The sequence below is a fragment of the Eumetopias jubatus genome, unplaced genomic scaffold (genome assembly GCF_037043125.1).
Source record: "Eumetopias jubatus isolate StellerSeaLion01/CBP00866 unplaced genomic scaffold, mEumJub1_p1.0 scaffold_13, whole genome shotgun sequence".
Classification (NCBI taxonomy): Eukaryota; Metazoa; Chordata; class Mammalia; order Carnivora; family Otariidae; genus Eumetopias; species Eumetopias jubatus.
In genome coordinates, this window is record NW_028274819.1 from 76,312,929 (window position 1) to 76,338,167 (window position 25,239).

The window sequence follows — 25,239 nt, forward strand, 5'->3', positions numbered from 1 at the left end:
CTATCAGGAAACTGAACTTTCTATACCCTACTATATTAAAATCTATTTGCCCAGTTTGCACTTTTAATGGATCTTTTACCTACGCAGGATTTTGATAAACACTTGCTCAAAAATGAGACAAGCAATCCTGAAAATTGAAGGATCACTGACAACATTCATTGCCAGTAAGAGAAAGAATGGTCAGATGGAGAGTTTTGCAGACCCACAGCCGTTCATAGTTGCTGAAGCTGGAAATGAGGATATTTTCCCTGGCAGCTTCAATACTTCAGGGGACCATAAGAATATAGTTTTACTATAGAGGCAGTCCTAAGAATTAAATGGACTTTTTACTAGTTGTATGATGGAGGTCATGGCACTTAAATTTTCTGTGAGAACCAACTCAGATAACGTGAAAGCACTCTAAAAATTGTGAAAGTCTAGACAAACTTAAGTTATAACCCAATATTTTCAAAAGGGAAGAAAGGGACAGAGGTGGGGAGAAAGGATTAAGACACCTTTACTCCCATAACTCTTCTCCTAAATTAGCAGTATTAATTTTTTGCTTTGCCCTAGATTTCCCCAACTTCTATTAAATACAGTCATCTTTGACTCTTAGACTTTTCAAACTAAATACTAATTTCCCTCATCTGCTGAAGTGTTGAAAAGGCAAATTCATTTTATTTAATTTTTGGGAAAAATGAAAGCAATGCACTGGATTACCCCATAAGAGGTGGAGGAGTAGGTATAAATAGAAACATGCAAATCAAAAATCAGTATGTTGATCATTCTAACCAAAGCATAGTTATCTTATCTTTACCTCTCATTTACAGACAATAACTAAAAAGGACAGAAAAGTGAAGACTAATCAAATTACTCAGTATGTACTGAAATATATTGCTACAACTCACAAAGAATTACAGTAACCTGGGAAAATAAATAGGCTCATGTTTTTCTTGTATTTATAAGTTATACTTTATGGTTTACAAAGCACTTTAACACACATTACCTCTCCTGAGCTATGCAGCAACCTCTAAGTCAAACAGAAATTATCTACATTTTACAGAGAAAACTATGCTTCAAGGAAATTAACTAATTTGCCTCAAATTAAAAGACCTACCCGAGACCTACCAAATTAAAAGGCCTATCAGAGACCTTGATTACATCTAGTGGCTTCCAGCATCACTACATTAGCAGTTATGTTTTGGCAGTTTACTTATTTGGTCGTGGGAAGGTGGGAGAAGCAACAGAATCCATTTTACAAATGAAATTTTAATCGGACCCGAACTATGCAACATATAAAAATACAAAACAATAATTTTAATGTGTTTTAGCTATAAAGTAACAATTACTGTTAACAATAAGTTTGTTAACAAGTAATAATATAACAGTAGAAATATAACATGAGTACATACGTGTGGGATTTTTTTTTTGAAGGCCAAAACCTTCATAATCAATGACCATCTTTCTTATCAATATCATATTAACAAAAAAGTTCAAATACATGGACAAAGGTAGCAAAACAAGTTTTAATTCGCGGCCTGCACAAGAATAATCTTGTAACAAAAGATAACTTTTAAAATAATTTGTTAAAATTTGATAAAAACTTTAAGTAGCTGTGCTTTTGTTATAACTTAATAATTTTAACTGTACTTAAAAACGTAATCCAACTCATGCATTTAACACTGAAGCATCTTAGGGCTCCCTAAAAAGCAGTTTGAAAACCTTTGTATAATTGTTTGCCATCATAAATTCATTGCTTGATCTCTGCCTAGTTCACTTAAGATAAAATAAGTAAAAAACTGGTTTTGACAATCAAAAAAATACATATAAGAAAACTAATTAAGAGTTATCGCTATGGAAATCAGTCAAGGCAATTACATCCTATTGGTTGAACCTTATAAAATTGCTCTTAATTGACAATTTTAATTATAAAAGTGAGGTTCATATGGTTCGATTTAATATTTCCTATTTTATTTTTGCAGTCTTTTCACTTAAAAACCCACCAAAAAGTTGCCAAAATAAGTGATTATATAAACAAAGTGGAAAAATAAAATACCAACAAAGATCTATTACTACTAGAACTACCTAAACACATTAAGAATTTTTAAATGTTAAATATTCTAACTTACAGTGCAGTTTTATTCACTTCAGTAGTGCTGGCTGCTCCACACTCAAAGAATATTGCAATATGCCCCTTTTCATTCATCAGAAGATAAGTGGACTAATAGTTACCTACCTTTCTTAATGCAGTTTGGTACTCCACTTTGAAATTTATCTAGTTCTCATGGGAATTTCTTCAAGTAACATGCATTTTACTTCAAAACTCATTAACTTTTCCAAAGTAAGTGGAAGCATTTCCTCTTTTATTAAAAACTTTATTGAATTATTTCATTGATAACAGAACAAGTTAGACTTAGTAGGAGTTATAGATGTGAGGATAGTTTTTGTTTATTCATTTGTTTCCCTGTATGGGAAATATATTCTTTTTACTAACCTAGGATACCAAATTAGGTATATTCAATATTTTAAGAAGTCCTTCTATTTTAAAAGACACTGAATCAAAATTGTAAAGGCACTTCTAATAATGAATGTGACTCTCATACAATATATAACTCAATTTTCAGACATTGGGTTAAACCGAGTTATTTCATTTGAAGGTGAATCCAGTTCCTTTTGAAGATTCTCCCCCCCAAATTTAACACATTGCAACAAATTAAGCTACTTAAAGAAAAAGGCTTCATGCCACATAAAAGGTGACTCTTTCCCCATCATTAATGAGGACTGTAACAGCAAAGAGTAATTCACACTGGGTGTGCATGAGTTTCATTCTTCATTATGAACTGAACTAAAATTCAAATTGCTATGACTCACTTGGTTATTACTGAACACTTTATTAAGTGGAAAACACAAGATAAATCCAAAGAATCACATTTTGAGTTACAGATGAATTTTAAAGTTATATACTTTCTATCAAAAAGAAAATCATTTTTATTAGAAATAAACTCTTACATGCTATTTTTAGAATGATGAATTTAAAATGCTAAACACTTGGTATCTTTTAAAAGCACTTAAGAATAGCACTCTTTAAAAGCTACAAATGTTGCCAAGTCATGTCATAACTGGCTCAAACAAGCCCATTTCCATCTAAAGTTATTTCATGCTACTGCATGAATCAATATTAAATACCTTGGAGTTACTAAAAACTGGAATATTAGCAGAGGTATATAGCAATTACAAAATATGAAAATGGTGAACTTCCATTTTCCATATACCTCTTTCTTTTAAGAATGACTAGAAAAGAAGATGTTCTTTCTAGGTAAATAGAAATAGTTTCTTAAAAGCTAAGAGAAATATATAAAGAATGCCAGCAAACAGTGATGGATCCATAGCCAGGGTTCTCTTAAAAGAAAAACTAGATTTTGAAGCCTAGTATCACCTCCAAACATCTTATTAGCCTACCAAATTCCCAGAGCCATTAAAAAAAAAAGTCAAAGTCAATATAGTTCTTTTGTTCCTTATTCAATTAAAAAAACAACAACAAACAACTAGCTGTTATTTTAACCAGGCTTGAGTTTAATCAGATGTGTCTCAAGCAACAATTTTTTCATGTTAAAGACATAACTTACCACTTTTGAAGTCAGGAAATAATAATAATAATTTTTTTTAAAAGCTAGGTTCAGGTGACATCTGACCCTGAAGTGAAAGAGTTAACATTCAACTAAGCTGATCTGCACTTCTGATCCATTACATTTCTCACAAGCTGCCCTACAATGAACTGAGCAAGTATCAACTGTAATTTGATCCCAGAGTTTATGGAAAAAAATAACTGCACATACTCAACATGCACATTTAATAAAAATCTGTTTCAAGAGAAACATATCCACTAAACACAATTTAAGGCACATTTAACTGTTCGATTAACTTCAAATCTGCAATCCCTTTGCTTTCTTCATGCTCTCAAATAAAATAGTGGGGGGAAAAAAGCAGCAGCCCTACTGCAGGGAAAAGAGGCTTGAAAAACAACTTTGATTGGCACTTGGCCTGACCCACAGAGGAAGAAAAACAGTTTTTGGACAAAGAGCGCAAATATTTGAGCTTGCTGACTTACATGCTTTCTTTCTATTTTTAATATATAAATAACAATCCCAATTGCACTGTAGTTAGAGAAATTGACTAAAAACGGTGCCGTATTCATCTTAGTCTTCCAGTCCCGATGCATTTGCACAGCTCAGCAATTTTAATTCATTTGTACTGGACAAACAGAAGCACCTCAACTACTGTTTCCACTTAATGAAATGTAAAAATGCAGTTTGAAGGAAAATAAACTGATTATAATATTACCCAGTGGAGGCTGCTGAAGTCTGATTAAAAGCTTTTCTCGGTCTAAAGCGACATCTTTTCATTCCCCTCCCCCACCCCCTTAACGGAGTGATTAAGCCAAGTAAGCTAAACAATTCTGGAGTAAACTTTCTATCAGTCACTTGGGGAAGCAATAAGCTGATTGTACGTCTGATTTTTCTGGACCTACACGGGGCGGGGGGGTGCTGAGGAGTGATAACCCATGTCCACCTCCGTCTCCACCCCCGTCTCCTCCTCCCCCAACCCCAAAGGAACTGTAAGGTCGAATAGCATTTCCCATGGGCATAAAGTTCAAGCTGCTTTCCCAGTTCCTTTCAAGACTGAACTATAGACACAAGACTGCCGTCAAAAGAATGTAAAAAGGGGTGTTAAGAGAGAGCGCGCAAAGAAGGCAGAAGCGACCGAATAAACAAAAACAACCCCCGCCAAGAGTTGGCCACACAGCAAAGAGGGAGCCAGGTTCCTGAAGACCAGACCAGGCTGTTCAGATTTCGCACCGACCTCCATCCACGGCACCGGGAGGAGGATCGAGCCGGTCGCTCCCTCCTTCCGCCCGCGGAGCAGGCCGGAGGTGGCAAGGCAGGGAGGTGATCCGAAAAACAGACTACTGGCAGCAAAAAGAAAATCGGAAAAAAAAAAATCCCCAACCCCTCGGGACTAGCATCTGTCCCGGCGGAGATAAAAAGCAGCAGTGCAAACCTCCACCCTCAACCCACGCCCCCTTCCTTCGGTCTCGGCGTGGGGAAGGTGCCCCGGGATCCCTTTAAGCCTCGCCCCAACAGTGCGCCCCGGGGCCGAGCAGCCCGAGCCCCGCCAGCAGGAAGCGCCCTCTCGGGCTGGACCCCAGGCCGAGCCCGTACCTTCCGCAGCACTTTCCGGCAGTTGGTACAGAGCAGGTAGTTGGCGGCGGCCGACGGGCTGCTGCCGCCCCGGTTCATCGTGGCTGCGGACGCCGAGGGCGAAGACGGACGGTGGGGCCGAGGCCGGGTATCACTGCGGCCACCCGCGCCGCTGCGGGGTCGGGCCGTCCCCCTGCCGCCGGCCGCGCTTCAGCCTCAGCCTCCCCCGGGCGGGATGTAGGGATGGGAGGCGATGGCCCGGAGAGCGAGCGGCGGTGCCCCAGGCGACCACCGCGGCGGCTGCCGAAGCGCCGGCGGAGACGGCGGCGGCTGCTCCTCACCGGCCCGTTGTTCCTCCCGCCCCCATCCTCCAGACCCCCGCCCCCGCCAGGCTAGGACGAGCAGCCGCCACCGCTGCCGCCGCCTCCGCCGCCGCCGCAGCGCCTCAGTGCGGCCCCGCCCCCGCCTCCCCGCCACCTTCACCACCTCCACGCTCCGGTACCGCCCCCTCCCGCCATTCGGACAGCCCCGGCCACGCCCCTGGGCCGCTAGCCCGCAGCCAATGAGCAACCAGAGCCCTGTTGGGAGCTGCGCCGGCCAATCACAGAGGCCGAGGACGCCTTGAATCTCCGGGCAAGTTAAGTTTATCTCCGAGGCTCGGAACTGAAGAGAGATGGCGGGTTAATTAGGTAGTGTGGGGTGGAAGGGAATACAGTTTGTGCTGCTCCACCAATAGGAGGGAGAGGGTGTGTCGTATGCAAATTATCCCTGGAAGCCCAGCCCCTCCTCGAAGACAAGCCACGCCCCCCTCTCTAGGTCCCTGCAAAAATGGTTAAGAGAGTGAGATAAAAAAACTGGGAGCTAGAGCCTCGCTAGAGGGTCTAAAACTGAGCTAAATATTTCCTGCTTTCTTGAGAAAGGTTGGGGACGGGAGAGGGGCGGTAGCTAAAACGTTCACACACTCAGGGCAGTGATTAGGCTTTCTCTCAGCCAGAATCTTAGCTTAGCTGTAAAGAAGACTGCAGTCACGTAGTACTTGGCAACCAGGGATCTCAAAGAACTTTATGCATCGTTTATCTTGAGCCTTGTTTTGCAAAAGACCAATTACCTGAGGTTTGGGCGGGGGTGGGGAGGGTAGGCGTTTGAGATATATTTACACCCTTAATCGAGTTGGCGGGGGGGGGGGTACACAAAACCTCTGGTTTAGCGGTTTCCTCCTCCATCTGAAGCACCTTCTCGCAGTCCTTTCAGCAATGAAAGTTCCTTTATTTGTCCAGCACGAAAGGGCCAAAGAGACAGGTTTATCCTCCCACCCAACGGTCCTTTTCTGAGACAGTTCATCAGAAACATGGAGAACAGAGCTTTGCTCGGGAAGGAAGGTTCAGAAAACAAATCGTCTGTAAACTATTGGGCAGGACTTGCCTCTTCCAAAGCTAAAAATGGTGAGTCAGGATTTTGGCGTCCACGCTCTAGGGAGAGAGGGCACATGTAACTGGGGAAAGCTCTGGCTGGCAGAGTGTGGGGGGACAGGCGAAAGGGGGAGCCAGGTCTCTCGAGGAGGCCAGCAACGCGCGTGCGGGTCCAATGCGGGTTCCCGACGCGAGACGCCCGGAAACCTGGTCCCCAGTGAGAACAAAGGCAGGCGCCGAGCGAGAACCTGATTGGTGCCGGGTCCCCACCGGTGTCCTCCTGGCCCCGGAGACAACTTGCTTCGCCCACTGGCGCGGAGCTGCGTGCTCACTGGAGCCCCAGCTCCCCACCCGGCCTTGGCTGTGACCACACAGGACTGTGCGTTATGACATCACCTGTTTTCGCTCTTTAGAACACGATCTGTATTCTCAGCTTCTCCTTTTTTTAAAGGTCTCTAGTGGACCGGGATTTGTGCAGGCCTGCAGTTCGCAGAATCAATCTGGAGATGATGTAAAAGAACGGTTTCACTGGTTTGCATTTCTTTCTTTTCTTTTTAATTAAAACACACACACGCACGCACACACACACACACACACACACACACAAACAAAAAACCCTCGTTTCCTTAGGGATTCAGTGTGGTGTTGTAATGCAAAATCAGAAAGGTACACTTGGAGGTGCTAGCAAGTTTAGCATATCAAAGCTGTTAGACCAAATTGTGTGGTTAAAACTGTCAATCTCATTTTTCAACAACTGCCTCCTCTGTCCCTTTTAGAGACCAACACACATACACCAAGTCTACACAAGGAACAAAGGAAGTGGAAATCTGCCAGTGTCAGGTTTAAATAGATTAAAATTGACTGGAAAACCCCTGAAGGGTCTGAGTTACGTGGTTGGGTAAACGTGTTGATCCATTTAACTAGTGATAGCTAAAGGTCACTTGATGCTGTTGTAGACATATGTAACCTAGAATAGCAGTGGTATGGGGAAGGTGCTTAACAATCAGTTGGAAACTGTAAAAGCAAGAAAATTAGGTAAGGAGAGAAATCACCACCTGCTTTTCAATGCAGAGAACCAAGAAATCCAGGGAGAAAGTTAGCAAGGCACAGTTTTCCTAAGAACTGAAACACATATGTGTCCCCATTTAGTGGTAAATTTCTTGGGCTATGTTCCTGGCTGGTTCTCTCTTGTAAAGCAGATTTTTTGTGAATACATTTTAAAGGATATGAGATATTGAAGGATGAAGTGAATTTTTGTGCAGAGATTGAATTTTCTCAAATAGTATTTTAGATTCAAATTGTTTTCTATCATATTCTTCGTATAACCTTTCCTCTTACTTCGTAGTTAAAATCCTTTCACAGTGACGTTCTTTAAGCTCTTCAGTAACTAAATTCCCTAGAAGGGATGGCCAAGAGAGTGTAATCTACACCACTACCTGCTCTTACAAAGATTGCTAAAGGGAGGTTTTAGAGGAATAGCTTCATTGATATGTGTACGTGACCGAAGGATGGATCTCTCCACCAAACTCCTCCAAACTTTTGTAACATTAATTATCCAGAGGGCCATTTATTTGACATTTAACATTGTGCTGCACTGTGACATTTCTTATGTTGAACACTTTTATATGTGTCTATGTTCACCCCTAAAATCTTCAGTCTGGTAACTCATTCTCAGCACACAACCTCCACCTTTTCTTCAGGTCCTCACAACCCCCACTCCCATCATCCTTCTTCTCTGTGCTCATGTCAGTGTTCAACTTCTGGATTCTTCCTTTCTCTTCCATTCCTTACCTAGTCTCCCTTCCTTTTCTAAACAGCCTGGATGTCATAAAGAGAATGTGACTTAAGAGAGTGACTTGTGAATCCTGGATCACATTCTTAAGAGGGAAGAAAACAAAATGCAGTTCTTTTGATTTCACACAGGACAAGGAGAAACTCCCTCCCTTTTGTTGTCGGGTATATATAAAATAAGAAAGACTTTCAGAAAAGTAAGATATGGGTGAAAATTACAACCAACATTGAGAAGTACTTTTTAACTTTCTTATTACAAATTAGGATGATACTTTATTAACTGTTTGACATTGTTTTCAGAAATAATTTTTGCTTGTTTTGAAATATTCTCTTAAAATGTGATTTTTTTTTTTTGTCCCACATAATGTCTAAAATCATATGGCTTGGATGTTCCATAACTTCTTTAGCCATTACCCCATTATTGAACATGGAGGCTGTTTCCAGTTCTTCATGGTTATAAATAACCATGATAAGCTTCCTCATACATAAGTTTCTGGCAGCCCCTCTGATTCCTAGATAAGGAATTTCAAACTGAAAGGATGTGAATATGTTTTAAGGCTCTTGTTACAATTTGCTAAAATATTTTGTGGAAAGTTTTAACCAATTTGTACTCATCCCACAGTGAATGAGAACACAGGGGAGAGAATCATTTGGAAAGCACACATCTGAACTGTCATTCTCCTGCTTCAGGCCCATAAATAGTCCATTTACCTCCACTTCTAATGCTTTCCTCGCCCTTCCGCCTGGTGATTTTCATCTCCTGTTGAAAGATCTCCTGGTGGAGTCAAGCACTTGTCCAAGTGTCTATAGTGTCACCCTCTTATCTCTTCTTTAGCACAATCTCAGTCTTGAAATGATTGGCTTAAATCCTGTTTTCTCCATTAGATTGTGAACACCTTGAGGGCAGAGATGAAGTTACATTTACTTTGTATCCTTTTTTTAAAAAAAGATTTTATTTATTTATTTGAGGGTGAGGGGAGCAGCAGAGCAGGGAACCAGCTGGGGCTGATCCCAGGACCCCAAGATCATGACCTGAGCTGAAGACAGACGCTTAACCGACTAAGCCACCCAGGCACCCCTACTTTGTATTCTCAATTCCTAGCTCAACAGGAAGTTGAGTATGCTTTAAAAGTCTTGGAAAAAAAATAATGAGTTTTCACTCCTTACTTGCCTAAATACACCATACATTCTTCCAGGGTGTCTTTTGAATCTTGAATAACAGTGATAGCATCTTATAAAAGGGCCCCAATAAATATTTATGAATTGAGCAGTTCACAAAACCATTGCTTTGGAGCAGATTGGCTGGATTCATGTCCTTATCTGTCACCGATTCCTTCTCCGACATTGAACATAATGATTATTATGCCTGGGCCTTGCTATTGCCTTTATAAAATGGAAGTTTTTGCCAGAAACTCAGGGTGTAGGGAAGGTTGGGGGCAACGTTTCCTGTTTAGTAATTTTGAAAGAAGCTACCCTGTTAATAGCATGCTGTGACTTTTGGACTTGAAATTGTTTACTTCTTTAGATATTCTCGTACTGACCTAAGAACTGGGCCCCTTTATAGCTCCTAAATAAGGATTCAATTGAAAAAAATCAATTACTAAAGATATTTTTTAAATTCCATTTCTTGAGACAATAGGTCATTTTCTAACATTTTGCCTTCTCAGACTTCTTTTTCCTTCTCCCCGGGGGCACCCAAAGCATTTGGATCGTAGAAAGTGCTGCATTATTTACAAATTTGCAAATACTGTAATTTGTTTTGTGCGCAAAGGAATTTGCACTTCAGACAATTGTAAATTGATTGCTCCCTTTGAGCTGTTAATTAGATTCCTGGTATTTTTTTTTCCCCCAAGGCCCAAGACCAATGCCACTCCAAAGGAGAAATTAAGAGGATCTGATCCAAAAGGGCTATGGTTTTAGTGCCCATTTCCATCCCACACCCTGAATCACCCACCCCCACCAAGAAAATTCTTACCAAAGCTCATTTGTCAAAGAACAAATATTCCACCAAGATCCAAATTTCTGTAGGTTGTTTCTTGTAATTTCCCATTTCAGAGTTCCCTGCATTTAACTCCATACAAAGCAGACTTCCAGGGAGAGGCCTACAGATGTGGGGTTTGTTGTCGTTTGGCCTGCACAATGTGAGCCAGCACAGTGCTCTTAAAAAAAAAAAAAAAATTGAATTACTTTAAAATTTTTGCAAGTTAGGAGATTTTACACCCCAAATCTAGATTTCCAGTTTCTCTTGAAAAATTGTCAGATCTGGTCACACCAAGCAAGCTCCTATTGCCACATGGCAACCTTTTGCTGGAGCCCAGTACCTGCTATTCGGGTTTGGACAAGTACTCTCTACTCTACCCAGGTCTCTGTCACTCCCTGGCGGTTACATTTTGCCATTATATTTATGTTATCTTCTTGCCGTTTGTAGGGATTTGCCACCTCTATAAACTTTCTTCAGCTTCTCAATCACTGATCTGCTGATTGCCATTCTTAACTTTATCACAGAATATGAATCAAAAATAAATTTGCCATCTCTAAGGGACAGCAAAAGTTGAGGACAGGAAGCAGATGCAAGGTATATCATGATATATAGGTACATGCCCTCACACATCCACCCACCCACCCACCCACATCTCCACCAAGAAAATTCTTACCAAAGCTCATTTTCCAAAGAACAATTATTCCACTAAGATCCAAATGTGTGTGTGTGTACAATGGGATTATGTGTATATATGCGTGTATATATGTGTGTGTGCGTGTGTGCATCCCACAAGGTGGAGGACGGATTATCTAAGGGGGCTACTATGTCCTTTATGCTGCTAACCCCAGTCTTTGTTTTTTTTAAGATTTTATTTATTTACTTGACAGAGAGAGAGAGAGAGAGTTCACAAGCAGGGCGAGAGGCAGAGGAAGAGGAAGAAGCAGGCTCCCTGCCAAGCAGAGAGGCTGATGCAGGGCTCGATCCCAGGACCCTGGGACCATGACCTGAGCCGAAGACAGACACTTAACAACTGAGTCACCCAGGCGCCCCTAACCCCAGTCTTTAATCTAATTCTGCCCAATTACCCATTCTAATTGTAATTTTAGGAGAAAGGGAGCCCAGGGAGTGTGGCAATAGTAGAAGGACACTGAGGGTGTTTTCTTTTTTTTTTTTTTTTAATTTTTTTATTGTTATGTTAATCACCATATATTACATCATTAGTTTTTGGTGCAGTGTTCCATGATTCATTGTTCATAACACCCAGTGCTCCATGCAGAACGTGCCCTCCTCAATACCCATCACCAGGCTAACCCATCCCCCTACCCCCCTCCCCTTAGAACCCTCAGTTTGTTTTTCAGAGTCCATCATCTCTCATGGTTCGTCTCCCCTGAGGGTGTTTTCTTTGATGGGCATGATCATGGAGAGACTAAAAGCCCTGGCCCTAGAGTCAGGCTTGGATTTGAGTACTGACTTTGCCCTTATGAGACACATGACCTTGGGCAAGTCGTTTAATTTCTCTACACTTCTATTTCTCGTCTCTAAGATGGAGTCATAATGCTGTGTATCTTACAAGGTGATCGTAAAGATTGAATGAGATAATGCACTAGAGTGTTCAACGAAGTGCCTAGGACATTTGTAAGAACAACAAAGTGCCACAGAAAATGTTTGCTGCTAGCTTCACAATACAGGGGATGTTATGCTCTCTGCATAACACACTGTGACCTTGCTCTACTTACTTAACCAATCAATGGACGAATTTTTGTTCTGAAAATGAGGATATTAATATTAGCTTAGTCACAGAGTTGTTTTGAGGATTAAATGAGCTATATGTAAAACACTTTCAAACAATGCCTAACATATAAGAAATGCTATATAAATGTTTATTATTATTATTACATATTGTGGTCAGGGGATTTTTTTTTTATTTGCTCTTTATTTTTTAAAGATTTTATTTATTTATTTGAGAGAGAGAGAATGAGAGACAGAGAGCACGAGAGGGAGGAGGGTCAGAGGGAGAAGCAGACTCCCTGCTGAGCAGGGAGCCCGATGCGGGACTTGATCCCGGGACTCCAGGATCATGACCTGAGCTGCAAGCAGTCACTTAACCAACTGAGCCACCCAGGCGCCCTCCTTTTTTTTTTTTTTTAAAGTGGAGATCTTTGATCGTTGGGGTACTTCTCAAAAGTAAGATAACGTGGGTTAAAATAGCAATGGACAGAAAGTCGGAAGACCTAGGGTTTAGTTCAGTATGGCTATGAACTATGTGATATGGCTGGGCCTCACCTGTTAAATGTGGAGAGGTGATTAAGTAGGGCCAGGGCCAAATCCAGGTTTTAGGGAGACTAAAGCTTATATAATTTTTTTAAAGAAAAGAATGTAAAATTATAGATTCAAGATTAGTTATGAAAGTGAATACTTAAAATAAGTAACGAAATCACAACAAATTTTAAAAGGGTGAAAATACCATAAACATCACAAAATTCAAATAAATGTTTATTAATTAACTATCTGATACAACCCTTTATTACGTTTTTCCTACATTTGGGGGGCTGATTCCCTCTTCATATGACAATGATTTTTGCAATATTATCTTTTTTTAAAAAAAAGATTTTATTTATTTATTTGACACAGAGATAGAGACAGCAAGAGAGGGAACACAAGCAGGAGGAGTGGGGGAGGGAGAAGCAGGCTTCCCGCTGAGCAGGGAGCTCGATGCTGGGCTCGATCCCGGGTCTCCGGGATCTGATCTGAGCTGAATGCAGATGCTTAACCGACTGAGCCACCCAGGTGCCCCTGCAATATTATCTTCTCCAAAGAGAATAGAAAGATAATTTTTTCTTTTCCTTACCATACATTTCCAGTGCTGAGTGCCCTAAGATATATATGCATCGTGAAACAGCCTGTAACCCTACATCTTTGTGACAAGATGCCAGTAAATTGGCCCAATGGACAGTGGACTATTTAGACTTCATCCTCACAATGGAACAACTCAAAGGAACAACCACATACTGAAATGGCTGTGATCCACATATATGTGTATATAACCAGTAAACTCCTGCCAGTAGCGTCTCCATCTCAGCTGCTCCTTAGCCAGAGCAACAAAAATACCCACAGCTTTCCCAGTTCCTCCAGCACAAGGGGGAGTTTGAAGGTGGTATGTTGGGCTGCAAGAACTGTGGTCTTTACCAATAATGGTTAAAATAGCTTACTTTTGATATTTAATTAAAAATATGACCATGTGAACACATTGCTTGGCCCTCTCCCAGGGCCTTGGAAGGGGCCAATGCTAGCAATGGACCCTAAGGTTTAAAATTCATTATATTTGTGGATAATCCACGTTGGAGTAGAGAATTGTGAAGACCTTTTCAAGCTCTAAAATTCTGTGGATCTGTTTTGTCTTAGTATTTCCATGAGAATCTAGTATAAGCAGGATATAGGAGAAGTAGGAGCATTTCTTCAAATAGTCAGGGAGAAAGTAAAATCAGTTCTCTTCTCAAAATTGTCAGAGTTGTGTTGGTTTTCCTTTGTTCGCTCAGGGATTATTTCTCCTTGTTAGCCTGTTCGTCTCCTTGGTATTCCAAATTCATTGTCCCAAATTCTCAATATCCTTCTTTTAGAGGTGAGGAAACTCAGACAGAGAGATATTTTATATATTTTAAAGAAAGATTGTTGTGAAATATGCTGTCTAGGCGTTAAAAAGGAAAGTGGATGGATAAAATAGAAAAAATCCACATGACAGTAAGGAGGTTTGAGAGCAGGATCTAATTAATGGGAGTACAGAAGAATTATAATTTGCAGACTCAGAAGCCTTCAATACAGTAGTAGTCTATTGTGAAGGATTTGCAGGAGTCAACATGCAGGACAGAGGTGAGACTGAAGGGGCCCTTGGAAAGGAACAGTCTACACTTCAACTTTCAGACCCTCTGAATGTGACTGTGGTACATGAAGACTTTGACCTTCTTCAGGGACGAGTCTTTTGCATCTGAGTAATTCAAGTGCTTGGAACCTAAGAGGTGCTCAAAAAAGCTTATTGGATGAAATGATCGGATGTATTAGGGTTTGTTAACTAGAGAGCAAGTGAGCATGTTATTTTTATCAACAAAAGTTCTCAAGTTATCCTAAAATTGTAAAAATATTCTCATGCAGGGACACCTGGGTGGCTCAGTCGGTTAAGCGTCCAACTCTTGGTTTCGGCTCAGGTCATGAGCTCAGGGTCCTGGGATCAAGCCCCACATTGGGCTTTGCGCTCAGTCGGGAGTCTGCTGGAGATTCTCTCTCTCTCTCTCCCTCTGCCCCTTCCTCCCCCTTGTGCTCACGCACATGCACACACACTCTTTCTCTCTCAAATAAATAAATAAATCTTAAAAAATATTTTCATGCAAAGGTAAAATTTGCCTTGTTAGCAAGAAAAAACTTCCAACATTTGTGTGAATGGTAACAACAAAGACAGCAATTTCAAAGATAAAATGTTGGCTTGAGATGATATATTTCTACATGAACGGTAAGCTTGGAATCACAACAGCAATTTGTGAGGTTCTAGAAGGCTGCAAGGTTTGATAGTATGCTTTGGAGTATATGCTGTCCAAATATTCCCTTATTCACTCGTTTATTTATGGGGCCTTTACCAAGTTGTAAGTCCTGGTGATAAAAATAACAAAGACCTGTTTATAATCTAATAGTGAGACTGAGGTATAATCTCTGCATTGGTATAGAAAATAGAAGATAGAATATGGAGAGTAGGGGGTAAAAAGAATTATTAGTAAAGAGCTCAGAAAGGCCCTTTGAGGATTTATGCCTGTAATTGGATGTCTCGTAGTTGTAGAGACATACGATGCAGAATTCTTGCCGTGTCTCAGTGCAATTTATAATGTCAACAGGAAGTCAGGACTAACCCTTATAAATATTAGAGAACAATGCAGAACAGTATATGATGAAATCACCTCTGAACTCCGTGTTCGTTACTTGATTCATTCTTGCATTCATGCATTCGTTCACTCAGCATACGTTTGTGGTGTACCTACCATGTACCAGGAACTTGGCTAGTTGCACAAATAAAGTGATGAATAGTGCATCAGGGTCTTACAGAACTTACCACCGAGCACAGAAGATTGACTTTACAAGTAATGCCAGTATGTAGTGAGTATTTTAGTAGGGAAAACACGGGAAGAGAACATACAGCAGGGAACTCTAGCCTGGTTTAGGCTTCCCAGAGGAAGTGAAATGTACACGCAAACAGTGGGCTGTCTCCTAGTTTCTGACAGTGACTTCCATGTATTCCATCCAGTAGGTCCTTTCCATTTGCAATTCGATGCTTTCCATAGAGTTCATGTTCCAGTTATGAAAATCCTAGGCATCCTGACTTTTTACATTACAACAGATAAACTTTTACACCGGGAGCAATCCCTCCTTTCTTTTCGAAGAGGCATGATCTCCATTAAAAATTCACCAGAGTTTGAACCTCCTTTTCCTGATTAAAGACTATCACTAAACATTATTTCACACGTAACGTTTCCCACTTAGTCCACAATTACGCTGAGTTCCACTTGTGTATGTGCAAATTCTACGTATGCCTCACTTCTAATATGTACGTCTATATCATCTCTCTTAAGACTGTACAGTGTTTGAAGATAATCCTCATATCGCTCATCTTTATTCTGCAATCCCCATAACACCCATGGTAATGATATTATAATCAAAATAGTAATAGTAATGGAAACCATTACTACCACATATTGAGTGCTTACTCTGTGCCAGTCATTTTGCAATAACTTATGCCTAAATTATCTTGTCCAAATATTTATTTTTTAAAATAGTATTATAAACATTATCTTGCCTAACTATATACAAAACCCTTATGAAGTGGTTATTATTATATCTACTTTACAAATAATTTGTGGGGGCTAGCAGTTTTGCCAAAGTCCCACAGTTATTATAAGACAGCTGTGATTTGAATCCATATTTGCTTGATGCCAGGGTTTATAGTCTTTTGCAACCCTGCCTTGGCATTATACAATCAGTCATTATCGTAAATATTCTCTCTTTTTAAAAGATTTTATTTATTTGTCAGAGAGAGAGAGCACAAGCAGGGGGAGCAGCAAGCAGAGGGAGAAACAGGCTCCCCACTGAGCCAGGAGCCCTATGCAGGACTCGATTCCAGGACCCCAGGATCCTGACCCGAGCTGAAGGCAGAAGCTTAACTGACTGAACTACCCAGGCGTCCCTATTGTAAATATTCTTTGAACTAATTCTCTGTATTAGGTTAACCAAACGGTGAGAAGTCGGCTGACTTAGATCTCCCAACACTCACCAAATATAGTTTGGGTACCTGTATTAATTGGATTCCTATTAATATAAATGCCACTGGAGTAGGCAGAGTCGTATCTATTATCTCTATTCTAATATTTTATTGCCTACTGGCATATTACTCTAAAATAAAACGACTGAGTGGTCCTGGAATATGAAAAATACTGTTGCTGGCACTCTACGTTGAATTTCCTCGTGTTTTGATACAGAAGTCTGAAGATTCCTAGGCACTTGGTCAGTTGTGGAGATAGTGGTAGATGGAGTGGCGATGAAGGTGATAAAGTTGAGGGAACGGGGAGAGGAAAGAAGGTGGTGCTGTCACTCTTATGCGCCGGGTCACAAATAGTTCAGGTATGTCGTGATCAGTTGGGATGAGCTCCTCTCAGAAGGAAGATGAATACACTGGTTTCCACATAATCTGCTGGCCAACTAGGGACCTTTATCTCCACCTGCCCCATCCAAATCCTCCTCCGAGGAAATCTTTCTGCTGGGGGCCTCCTTCTAAATAGTCATGCTCCTTGCTATGTGTTTGTCCCTTGTCTCAAATGAGTGGACCAAAGGGTAGACACTTGATGTGAAGGCAGCCATTCTGTAACCCGGCCAGCCATCTGTATAGACTCGCTTAAAATGATAAGTGGGGCCAATCAGATGCCTCTCTTGGAGATTTGGCAATGGGAAGCTAAGACACTCAGCCAGTTGGCAGCCAAGTCAGATTGTGGGAGGATGCCGTGAACCATATGCAGGCTCAAACTTTAAAGATCAGAACAGATAGAGAGTGAAGGTTGAGGAAGCCGGAGTAACACACAGCAGGAAAGTGAAGGCAGTAAGACACGAGTACTTAGAGATGCCTCCAGTCCTGGTGGGTTTCCGGTCCAGTCCTTGCTGGGTATCCTTGTAACAATTCCCTTCCCCCATCTCGTGTCCTCCCACTGCCACCTCTGTGAAGTAACTTGACTGCACCTCTGTTTCTTTCAACCAAACAAGACTGACTGAAACAGTCTTCCTTCATTTTCATGTCAAGCACTTACAAATATGAAGTATTACTTTTAGTTCTCATTAGTAAATGGATGTGAAAGTCAGACATTCCCAAAGAAAGAAGTAGAACTCACTGGCCGAGAAAACCCCATTTCAGTTTTTGCACATAAAAAATTCTTACAGCCCACATTTCATTAAGAAAGTCTGCTCTGCATAAACCTCAAACTTTTTAGAAACTTTTTGCATTCTTAGTTGGAGAGTGGGGATCAGTCATCTATTACCCAAATTGGGTTTAATGCCCAAAAGATTCTAAGTCGTCTATATGAAGAGAGGCAAAAAGCGTTCTCCCTTCCCACTCTATCCTTCATTCAGACTTAATGCCTGCTCGCCCAGTTTAATGATGGTCTAGGATTTCTGAACCAAAAAGAATTTTTAAAAAGTAAGAAGAAACAGAAATCAAAGTTCAAAAGACCCCCTTCTCTCTTTCTTTCCCTTATATTGGGCTCATTTGCAGCTCAGCAACCCTTGACCCTTTATCCCCTAAGTAAATAGTTCTGAGGCTATGTTAAGCCTTTAGAAAAAGTTCAATTTCCTTAAAAGTTTCCAAGAACGAAGTAGTTAAGAAAAAAGATAAAGTGAATGAAGGTGACTTTGTGTCAATTTGCAGGTTAAAGATCACTGTGGTGGTCTTTATGGGGCATTAAGGCATATACTAGGAGGTCATTTTGTTTTGGAAATATAAACACATGTAAGTGTGTTTTTTTTTTCTCTGAAGACTTTATTTATTTATTTGAGAGAGAGAGAGAGGGAGAGAGTGAGAGCAGGAGCAGGGGGAGGGGCAAAGGGAGAGGGAGAAGCAGACTCCCTGCTGAGCAGAGAGCCTGACATGGGGCTGGATCCCAGCGCCCCAGGAGCATGACCTGAGCCAAAGGCAGCCGCTTAACCGACTGAGCCACCCAGGTGTTCCCACGTGTAAGTGTTTTAATTTGCTTCGACTTGCCAGATGTGGAAAAGTGCCTCAATGACCAAGCTGTTTCATCACTAGCCTTAATAGATCTGGGCTTTTCTTGGTTTTCATTCCTATACCTCAAATGTCTTGTCTACTGCTTTCCCTTCCTAAAATCAGCTTCTCTCCTCCCCCTTCTCTCTTTCTCTCCTTTATATTGGGCTCATTTGCCGCTCAGCAACCCTTGACCCTTTATCTCCTAGGAAAACAGTTCTAAGGCTACGTTAAGCCCTTAGAAAATGAAGGAGGTACTTCACCTTATCAATGAGGATCATCTTTGCGGGTGTACCTTGCCCCCCACCTTTGAAAATGCTGTGGATGGGGAGCCAAAGGAAAAAGTGCTTCTCCCTGGGCAATACTGGAAGGCTTTGGTTGTGTTGGACTTGCTGTGGACGAGGTAACTCTCCTGTTATTTCTGTATAGACAAGACTGGTCGCTTTGCATTTTCTGTTTCTCCGAGAAAGCATGAACATCCAGAGATGCACATGTCTGTCAGGAACTAGAATGCTGAGGAATGGAAACACATGGAAACATTCACCTATTATACAAGGATAACTTTAGCTGTGACCTGGAATATATTGTCTAAGAGCTCTGTAAAGGTGAAACTGCAAACTTTTTGTTCTATCACAGTATTGTGTAATCTAGTTACTGTTAAAAAATTCTTCAAATTTCATTGTTTAGTACTTAAACTTATAGGGTTTTTTGAGGAGTAAGTGAAAAAATATATGTAAAGTGCATAGAACAATGCATCGTCTGGTTCTGAGCACTCAACAAATGTTAGCTATCATTATTTTTAAAAAAGGTTTCATACAACAATCATGCTGTTTTCCAAGAGGAATTGAAATTTACTTGAATTTTAATGTTCTGGGTTCCCTGATACCCTTTACCATTGCTTGTTTTGATTTAAAAGGGCCTCGAGTACTTGATAACATGCAAGGTTTATCATTAAGCATCTTTATTGCACTTGTGTTTGCAAAGAACGTTTTCGTTTTCCATTAGCCTATCCAATCACATTCCAAGATAGAGGACTCTCTGTCAGAGATAACGTCGACTAATGAAGAACCTAAGTACTTGCAGAAATGAGATGACAACAATGTATTCTTCATTCTAACCTCTCTCTAGGTGAAGAAAGATGATCTTCTTTGGAACTTGGGCTTGTACGTGTTTATAGGTGAGCGTGTGCACACATGCATATATGAGTATATACACCTTTATGTATCTTGTGCTGAATAAATTCTTTTTTCTAAGCTAGAGATACCAGTCATCATTATTATTTAAGGTTTTAACTGAAGAACTGCAGTTGGCCAGCTTATATGATTTCCGTTGGAGAGCTGGAATTCTGAGATAAAGTGGCTCGAAATATTTGAAGTGTTTTGCCTACTAGCCCACAGCTGAGGATCTCCAGTTTCAGTCTGTGGGAGGCAACTACCTTTTGTGTCATGAACAAAATCATGAAAGATAATATGCCTGATATATTCTGTATGACTCAAGCAAGAGCCCAATTGTATTAATAGATCTGTTTTTTTTTTTTTTTTTTTTAAATATGGGTTTGGGCTGAGAGGGTCCTCCGGGTGGTGTAATGGGCAAGATATATAAAGCATGGATCAAGCCATCGGTTCTGTCATCTTTGCCTTTTACAATTGCCCTCTGTTTATAGAAGCCTATTTGTGAGTCTGCCTTGGTCATCAGGCAAAATGCCTTATTTCTTTCCTCGTTGTTTACAAAACCAAGGACCCAGGCTGCTGGATATTTACACTGTTGTCTGTCAAAGCGTTCACTGGGAGAGGAGATAAGCAAGTCATCTGCCAAAAATATTGTGGCTTGCAAATTATGGGCGCACATAAGAAAGGTCACTGCATTACCCAGTCGTAAGTAAATGCTTTTGTTCTCTTAAGCAAATGATGCCACTCATTTAGGTTGATTTCACCTTCTTCAGATGTCGTGAACGTAAGTTTTGCTTTTCCGCTATAGGTCTTAGCCCACTGCACGGTGACATCTCAGGTATGAAAGGGCTGGAGCAAAGTCTGAGTTGGATCCTCCTGATAACACCAAGAAGAGTGTCTCCCCTTTTCCCAAGAACTAGGGAGTATACTTAACCAGACAAGGATAAAGTTCCGGATGTGGAGGGTAACAAAAATGGGTAAGATTTTTTCTAGGTCACAAAAGCAAAGAAGGGAAGGCAGATGCATGGGTGTGTCGGCACCATAGTTTCTGTAACCCTGGCCAACCAGAGTAGCTTCAGAATGGAGCCCCGCGGTCTCTTCCCCTAGACAGGAAAGAAACTGAGGTGACTGGAGGCTCTAGCCCCAACCTGCCAGCACCACCTCAACTCCGTTGTCTTTGTCCTTTGTCCTCGGGGCTGCAGCAACATCATCCTACCCCTATTCCGAGTGAGGTCAGGTGAGTTGCTCAGAGCCTGTGGATCCCAGCAACATGTTAGTGACACTGCGTCTGTGTCGTCACTGCGAAGCAGACTGAACAAGAGCACAGGATTTTGAAGCCTTTTAATGTCTCTTGCCTTTGGCCCTGTCACTTATCCGAGCTCCTTCCAGTTTTTCATGCTCCAGTCTCCTATCCCTTGAATTAATCTGCTGCTTCTCCACATTGTCAGCCAGATTCCCTGCTCCGCTCTAACTACAGCAAACTGCTAAACCTCAGGACCTTCACTCTCTTGCTCACCTTCTCCTCAAAAGCCACCCAAAGTATCCTAGAAATAAAGTAGAAGTGCTTAAAAACATTTTGCAATGGAAAACCAAGGGATGACCTCCCGAACATGGCTGATTTAGCGCTATAGTTCTTGCTCCTGTCAGAGGGAAGTTATGGGTGGGATTTTGCCTGGACACACTTTGGCTAGTCCGTGCTTAGTGCTGTCCATGTGGCTAACTCTTGTTTAAGCAAATGAAGGCAGGTGTCCTTGAGGAATGGCAGTGGAGGCTTTGGTGATGTTCGCTTGTTTGAAAACTTGCGGGTTACCTCTGTTCCCGTCCACGAATACAATCTCAACCCCAGTCATATTCGTCCGAAAGAAAAGATCATTTTCATCCTTACATACATGTAAGCTGTATGAGGCACACGTCTCTGTCTGGGTTCTATTCATTCGTGTATCCTAGGAGGAAGGAACGGAGCCTATCCCATTATAGGGGCTTGATAACTCTGTTAATACAAATTCCTACCTGATGAAGTTATACTCTAGCAGTACAGTTCAACAAATAGCACAATATCAAATGGGTACAGCAGGGTAGGTTTTGATATGCTAATTAAAATACACAGAGAAAATGGTCATTGTATTCATCGTGGGGCTTTGAATGGACGTGAACTTCTGAGGGGAATGTATCTCAGAGCACAGGGTTAGGAACAGAGGGGAAATATGAGACATCTTAAGGAATATCTCCAAATGAAGGGTAGGTGATAAAAAGAGAACTTATCTTTTAAATTATAGAAATGTGAAATTGATCGAGTTCCCTGTTTATCTGAAACACCAGATATTTTCTTAGGATTTTAATGTTGTTATTCCAAAAAAGACGGAGGGGATTTAGACTAGCTAAAATCCCTTCCTCAGGGGCGCCTGGGTGGCTCAGTTAAGCATCTGCCTTCAACTCAGGTCATGATCTCAGGGTGCTGGGTTCGAGCCTCGCTCAGCGGGGAGCCTGCTTCTCCCTCTCCCTCTGCCTGCTGCTCCCCCTGCTCGTGCTCTCTTGCTCTCTCTGAAATAAATAAATAAAATCTTAAAAAAAATCTCTTCCTCATCTAAAAAGCTATGTAACTATGATTATAAATGATCAAAAATTATACAAAATAAATAAAACTGAGGACTTTCTTTCTCTCTTTGGAATGGACCTAGCCCTAGAACAAAGGATCTTCACCTAAAGTCTATGGTTGTACAGCCTCGTGTCTTTGAATTCCCTAAAACTGTGCACAAAAATTTTGTATATGCGCATTTCCCCCCTGAGGGACAAGGACCCATAATTTTCATCAAGTTCCCAGGGAGGTCTGAGACCCTAAAAGACTTATAAGCCACTGGATTTATATAACGTTTTAAATTGTCTACTTACAAGACTTGGCAGAACACTTTGTAGCGTCAGTCATTATACTAAATGTTTTGTATGTATTACCTAATTTAACCCTAACTTCACGATACTGTTGCTTTTCTGAGAAGCAGCGAAATTTTTCAGAGTCTTCCAGCCAAAAAGTGGTGAAGCTGGGTTACCAACCCAGGCTGAACCAGAATGCCATGCTTTTGTTTATCGCATCAAGCTACCTTCGTTTTCAGTAGACAGCACATTTGCCAAAACCCAGAGCCTTTCCAGCCTCAGCCATCATTTCTGTTTTAAATCATCTTTTATATTTATATAGTAACTGCTTTCTAAGCACCCCCAAGCTTCACCACACGCAAGCAGCATTCCTCTGTGGAAACTTCAACAGTCTCCTAAAACACAGAAGCGACCCTCTCCAGACCGATCACCTTAGTTTTTTTCCATTGTGCAACTGGGCTGCAGTAAACATAATTTCATCTTAATTGTCTACTCTAGACTCAAGTCTGGCCACATGGCACAATGGACAACCCATACAATTGGAGAGACTCCAAGAAATCCATCCCAAGCACTGAATGGTCCTGGCACTGTTCCAAAATTTTACTAACTTTCCACAAATTGTGATTCCAGACACGTTTATACCTTGGTCCCCAGGATAATGGAAGCCACAAAAGAGACAAATTAAAATGTCAGCCCAGCTGGGCCCACATTGTGGGCCAGCAATTACAATGGAACCCCTTGCCTCTTAGGTCACCTGAATGTAGCACATCTGGGCTTCCTGTAAGAGGGATAACGAAATAATCCAGAGTAGTTTCCTAGATGTTCCCTGACTCAGTGTAAGTACAGTGTGCTTCTTAATAGTGGCTAAGATTTCAATAAGCAACAGGAAAATTTTTAAAAATCAGGTGAAAGGCAGAGAATAGAAGCCTGGTAAACTTTGTAACCCAACTACCCCTGCCATTATCCGGGACCTAACTAACTTGAAATATATGATCGAGGCTGGAGAGACAAGTAACATAGAGCATTGGTGTTCTCCTCCCGAGAGGAGTCTCACCCAAACGTCCTCATGTGCAGATTCGGAAGGATGAGTAGTATGCCATGTCACTACAGATGGCGTAAAGAATGTCCACAACAAAGGGGACATCTGAGAGGTCACACCCCTTGTGGGATCATGCTAGAAGTTCAAAACATCCACCCGAGAGAAATAAGTGAAACAAGACCATAGTCGGAAGTATGGGTGACACAAGCAATTAAATGGTGTGGAAATCAAGACATTGCTTTTCTCCTCACTTTCTCCTTTTTTTATTCTTTATAGACCCAGCCACTGATAGGAGCTGCTCATTTCATCTAAAGTAATCTGTTGTTTTCTGTGCTCTGAAGGTGGTGACCTCAGTGTCCACAATGGGACGTCCGTGAGTGTTTGTTAGGTTTGCGACCGAGTGCTCCAAGCCGGTGGATAGTGTTTCTTCTTCTGGTAGGCCAGGGAAACATTGAGATTACTTCAGCAAAAAATAACTTTTCGGCCAATCTGTATCATCACTCAGAGATGCAGCCGGTCAAGTTAACAAAGAAAACAGATATTTAGTCGTGAAGAAGCTTGGTTAAACTTTTGCTTATCTTTTTATACCTTGGTACGGTCATATGGAAATAGGTTATTTCTTCACACTACTTGGCACTTGCTCTGCAATTGTTTTTGTACTTATTTGCCTGCTCTATGAGATCGTAAGCTTCATGAGGACAGTTTTTTTTTCATCATTATATCCTCAATACAATAAATTTTTTTTGAAGAAATGAATAAAGAAGGTCAATGCGCAACTGGTCTAGTGAATTCTTACCAGGTTAGTAAAATGTAGGTTGAATTGCTTGGGAGTTCTTTTTTTTTTTTTTAAGATTTTATTTATTTATTTGACAGAGAGAGAGAGAGCGTGCACAAGCAGGGGGAGCAGAGGGAGAGGAAGAAATAGACTCCCCACAGAGCAGGGGGAGCCTGATGTGGACTCAATACCAGGACCCTGGAACCATGACCTGAGCCGAAGACAGTCGCTCAACCAACTGAGCCACCCAGGCGCCCCTGCTTGGGAGTTTTTAATAACCAGTTGTTATTATGTGCAATAACCAGTTGTTATTATGTTTTTAACAACCAGTTGTTATTATGTGCAAAAAATGGAATATTGAATGCAGTGTACATGTTTTATTGTAGGAGCAAGGATTTAGGCCGTGATGGCTAACTGTGGTTTTTCTCCTCCAGCTCTTATTTTTCCTTTGGGTACCCCTTAGCCCGTCTTAGTCTGGGAAATTGCCCTCTCCTCCATTCTCAGCCCTGTCCCTGCCCCCGCTCCCTCAGGTGCACTGGGTCCAGCATTGCTATGTGATCCTCTGTTCCACCAGAGAACCACTTTCCTGGGGCCATGGGCTTCGCTCGGCCACCGTTCCAGATGGTTCCGTTAGAGGAGGGCTGAAATGGGGGAGGGAGAGGTGAGCTGGGAGCTATGGTGGGGGTGGGGAGAGGAGGGTCTTTACACTGAAGTCAGCACAGGGGAAGGCCGGGGCTGGGAGGAGAAAGAGG

General features: G+C 41.5%; 1 protein-coding gene and 1 long non-coding RNA gene across 2 annotated transcripts in view; one reads left to right on the forward strand and one right to left on the reverse strand.

The window, feature by feature from the left end:
* SESN3 (sestrin 3) overlaps positions 1-5,543 on the reverse strand; it is a 74,815-nt gene extending 69,272 nt beyond the window's left edge. The window contains exon 1 of the mRNA XM_028119603.2: positions 5,199-5,543. Coding sequence (XP_027975404.1) covers positions 5,199-5,276 — 78 coding nt within the window. The 5' untranslated portion in view covers positions 5,277-5,543. The remainder of the gene's footprint in view (positions 1-5,198) is intronic.
* An 865-nt stretch (positions 5,544-6,408) lies between these two features.
* Positions 6,409-24,828, forward strand: LOC114221506 (uncharacterized). Its single transcript, XR_015766655.1, has 4 exons — positions 6,409-6,619; positions 18,846-19,813; positions 20,374-20,510; positions 20,614-24,828. It is a non-coding gene; the product is annotated as an uncharacterized LOC114221506 (long non-coding RNA).
* The last annotated feature ends 411 nt before the right edge of the window (positions 24,829-25,239 follow it).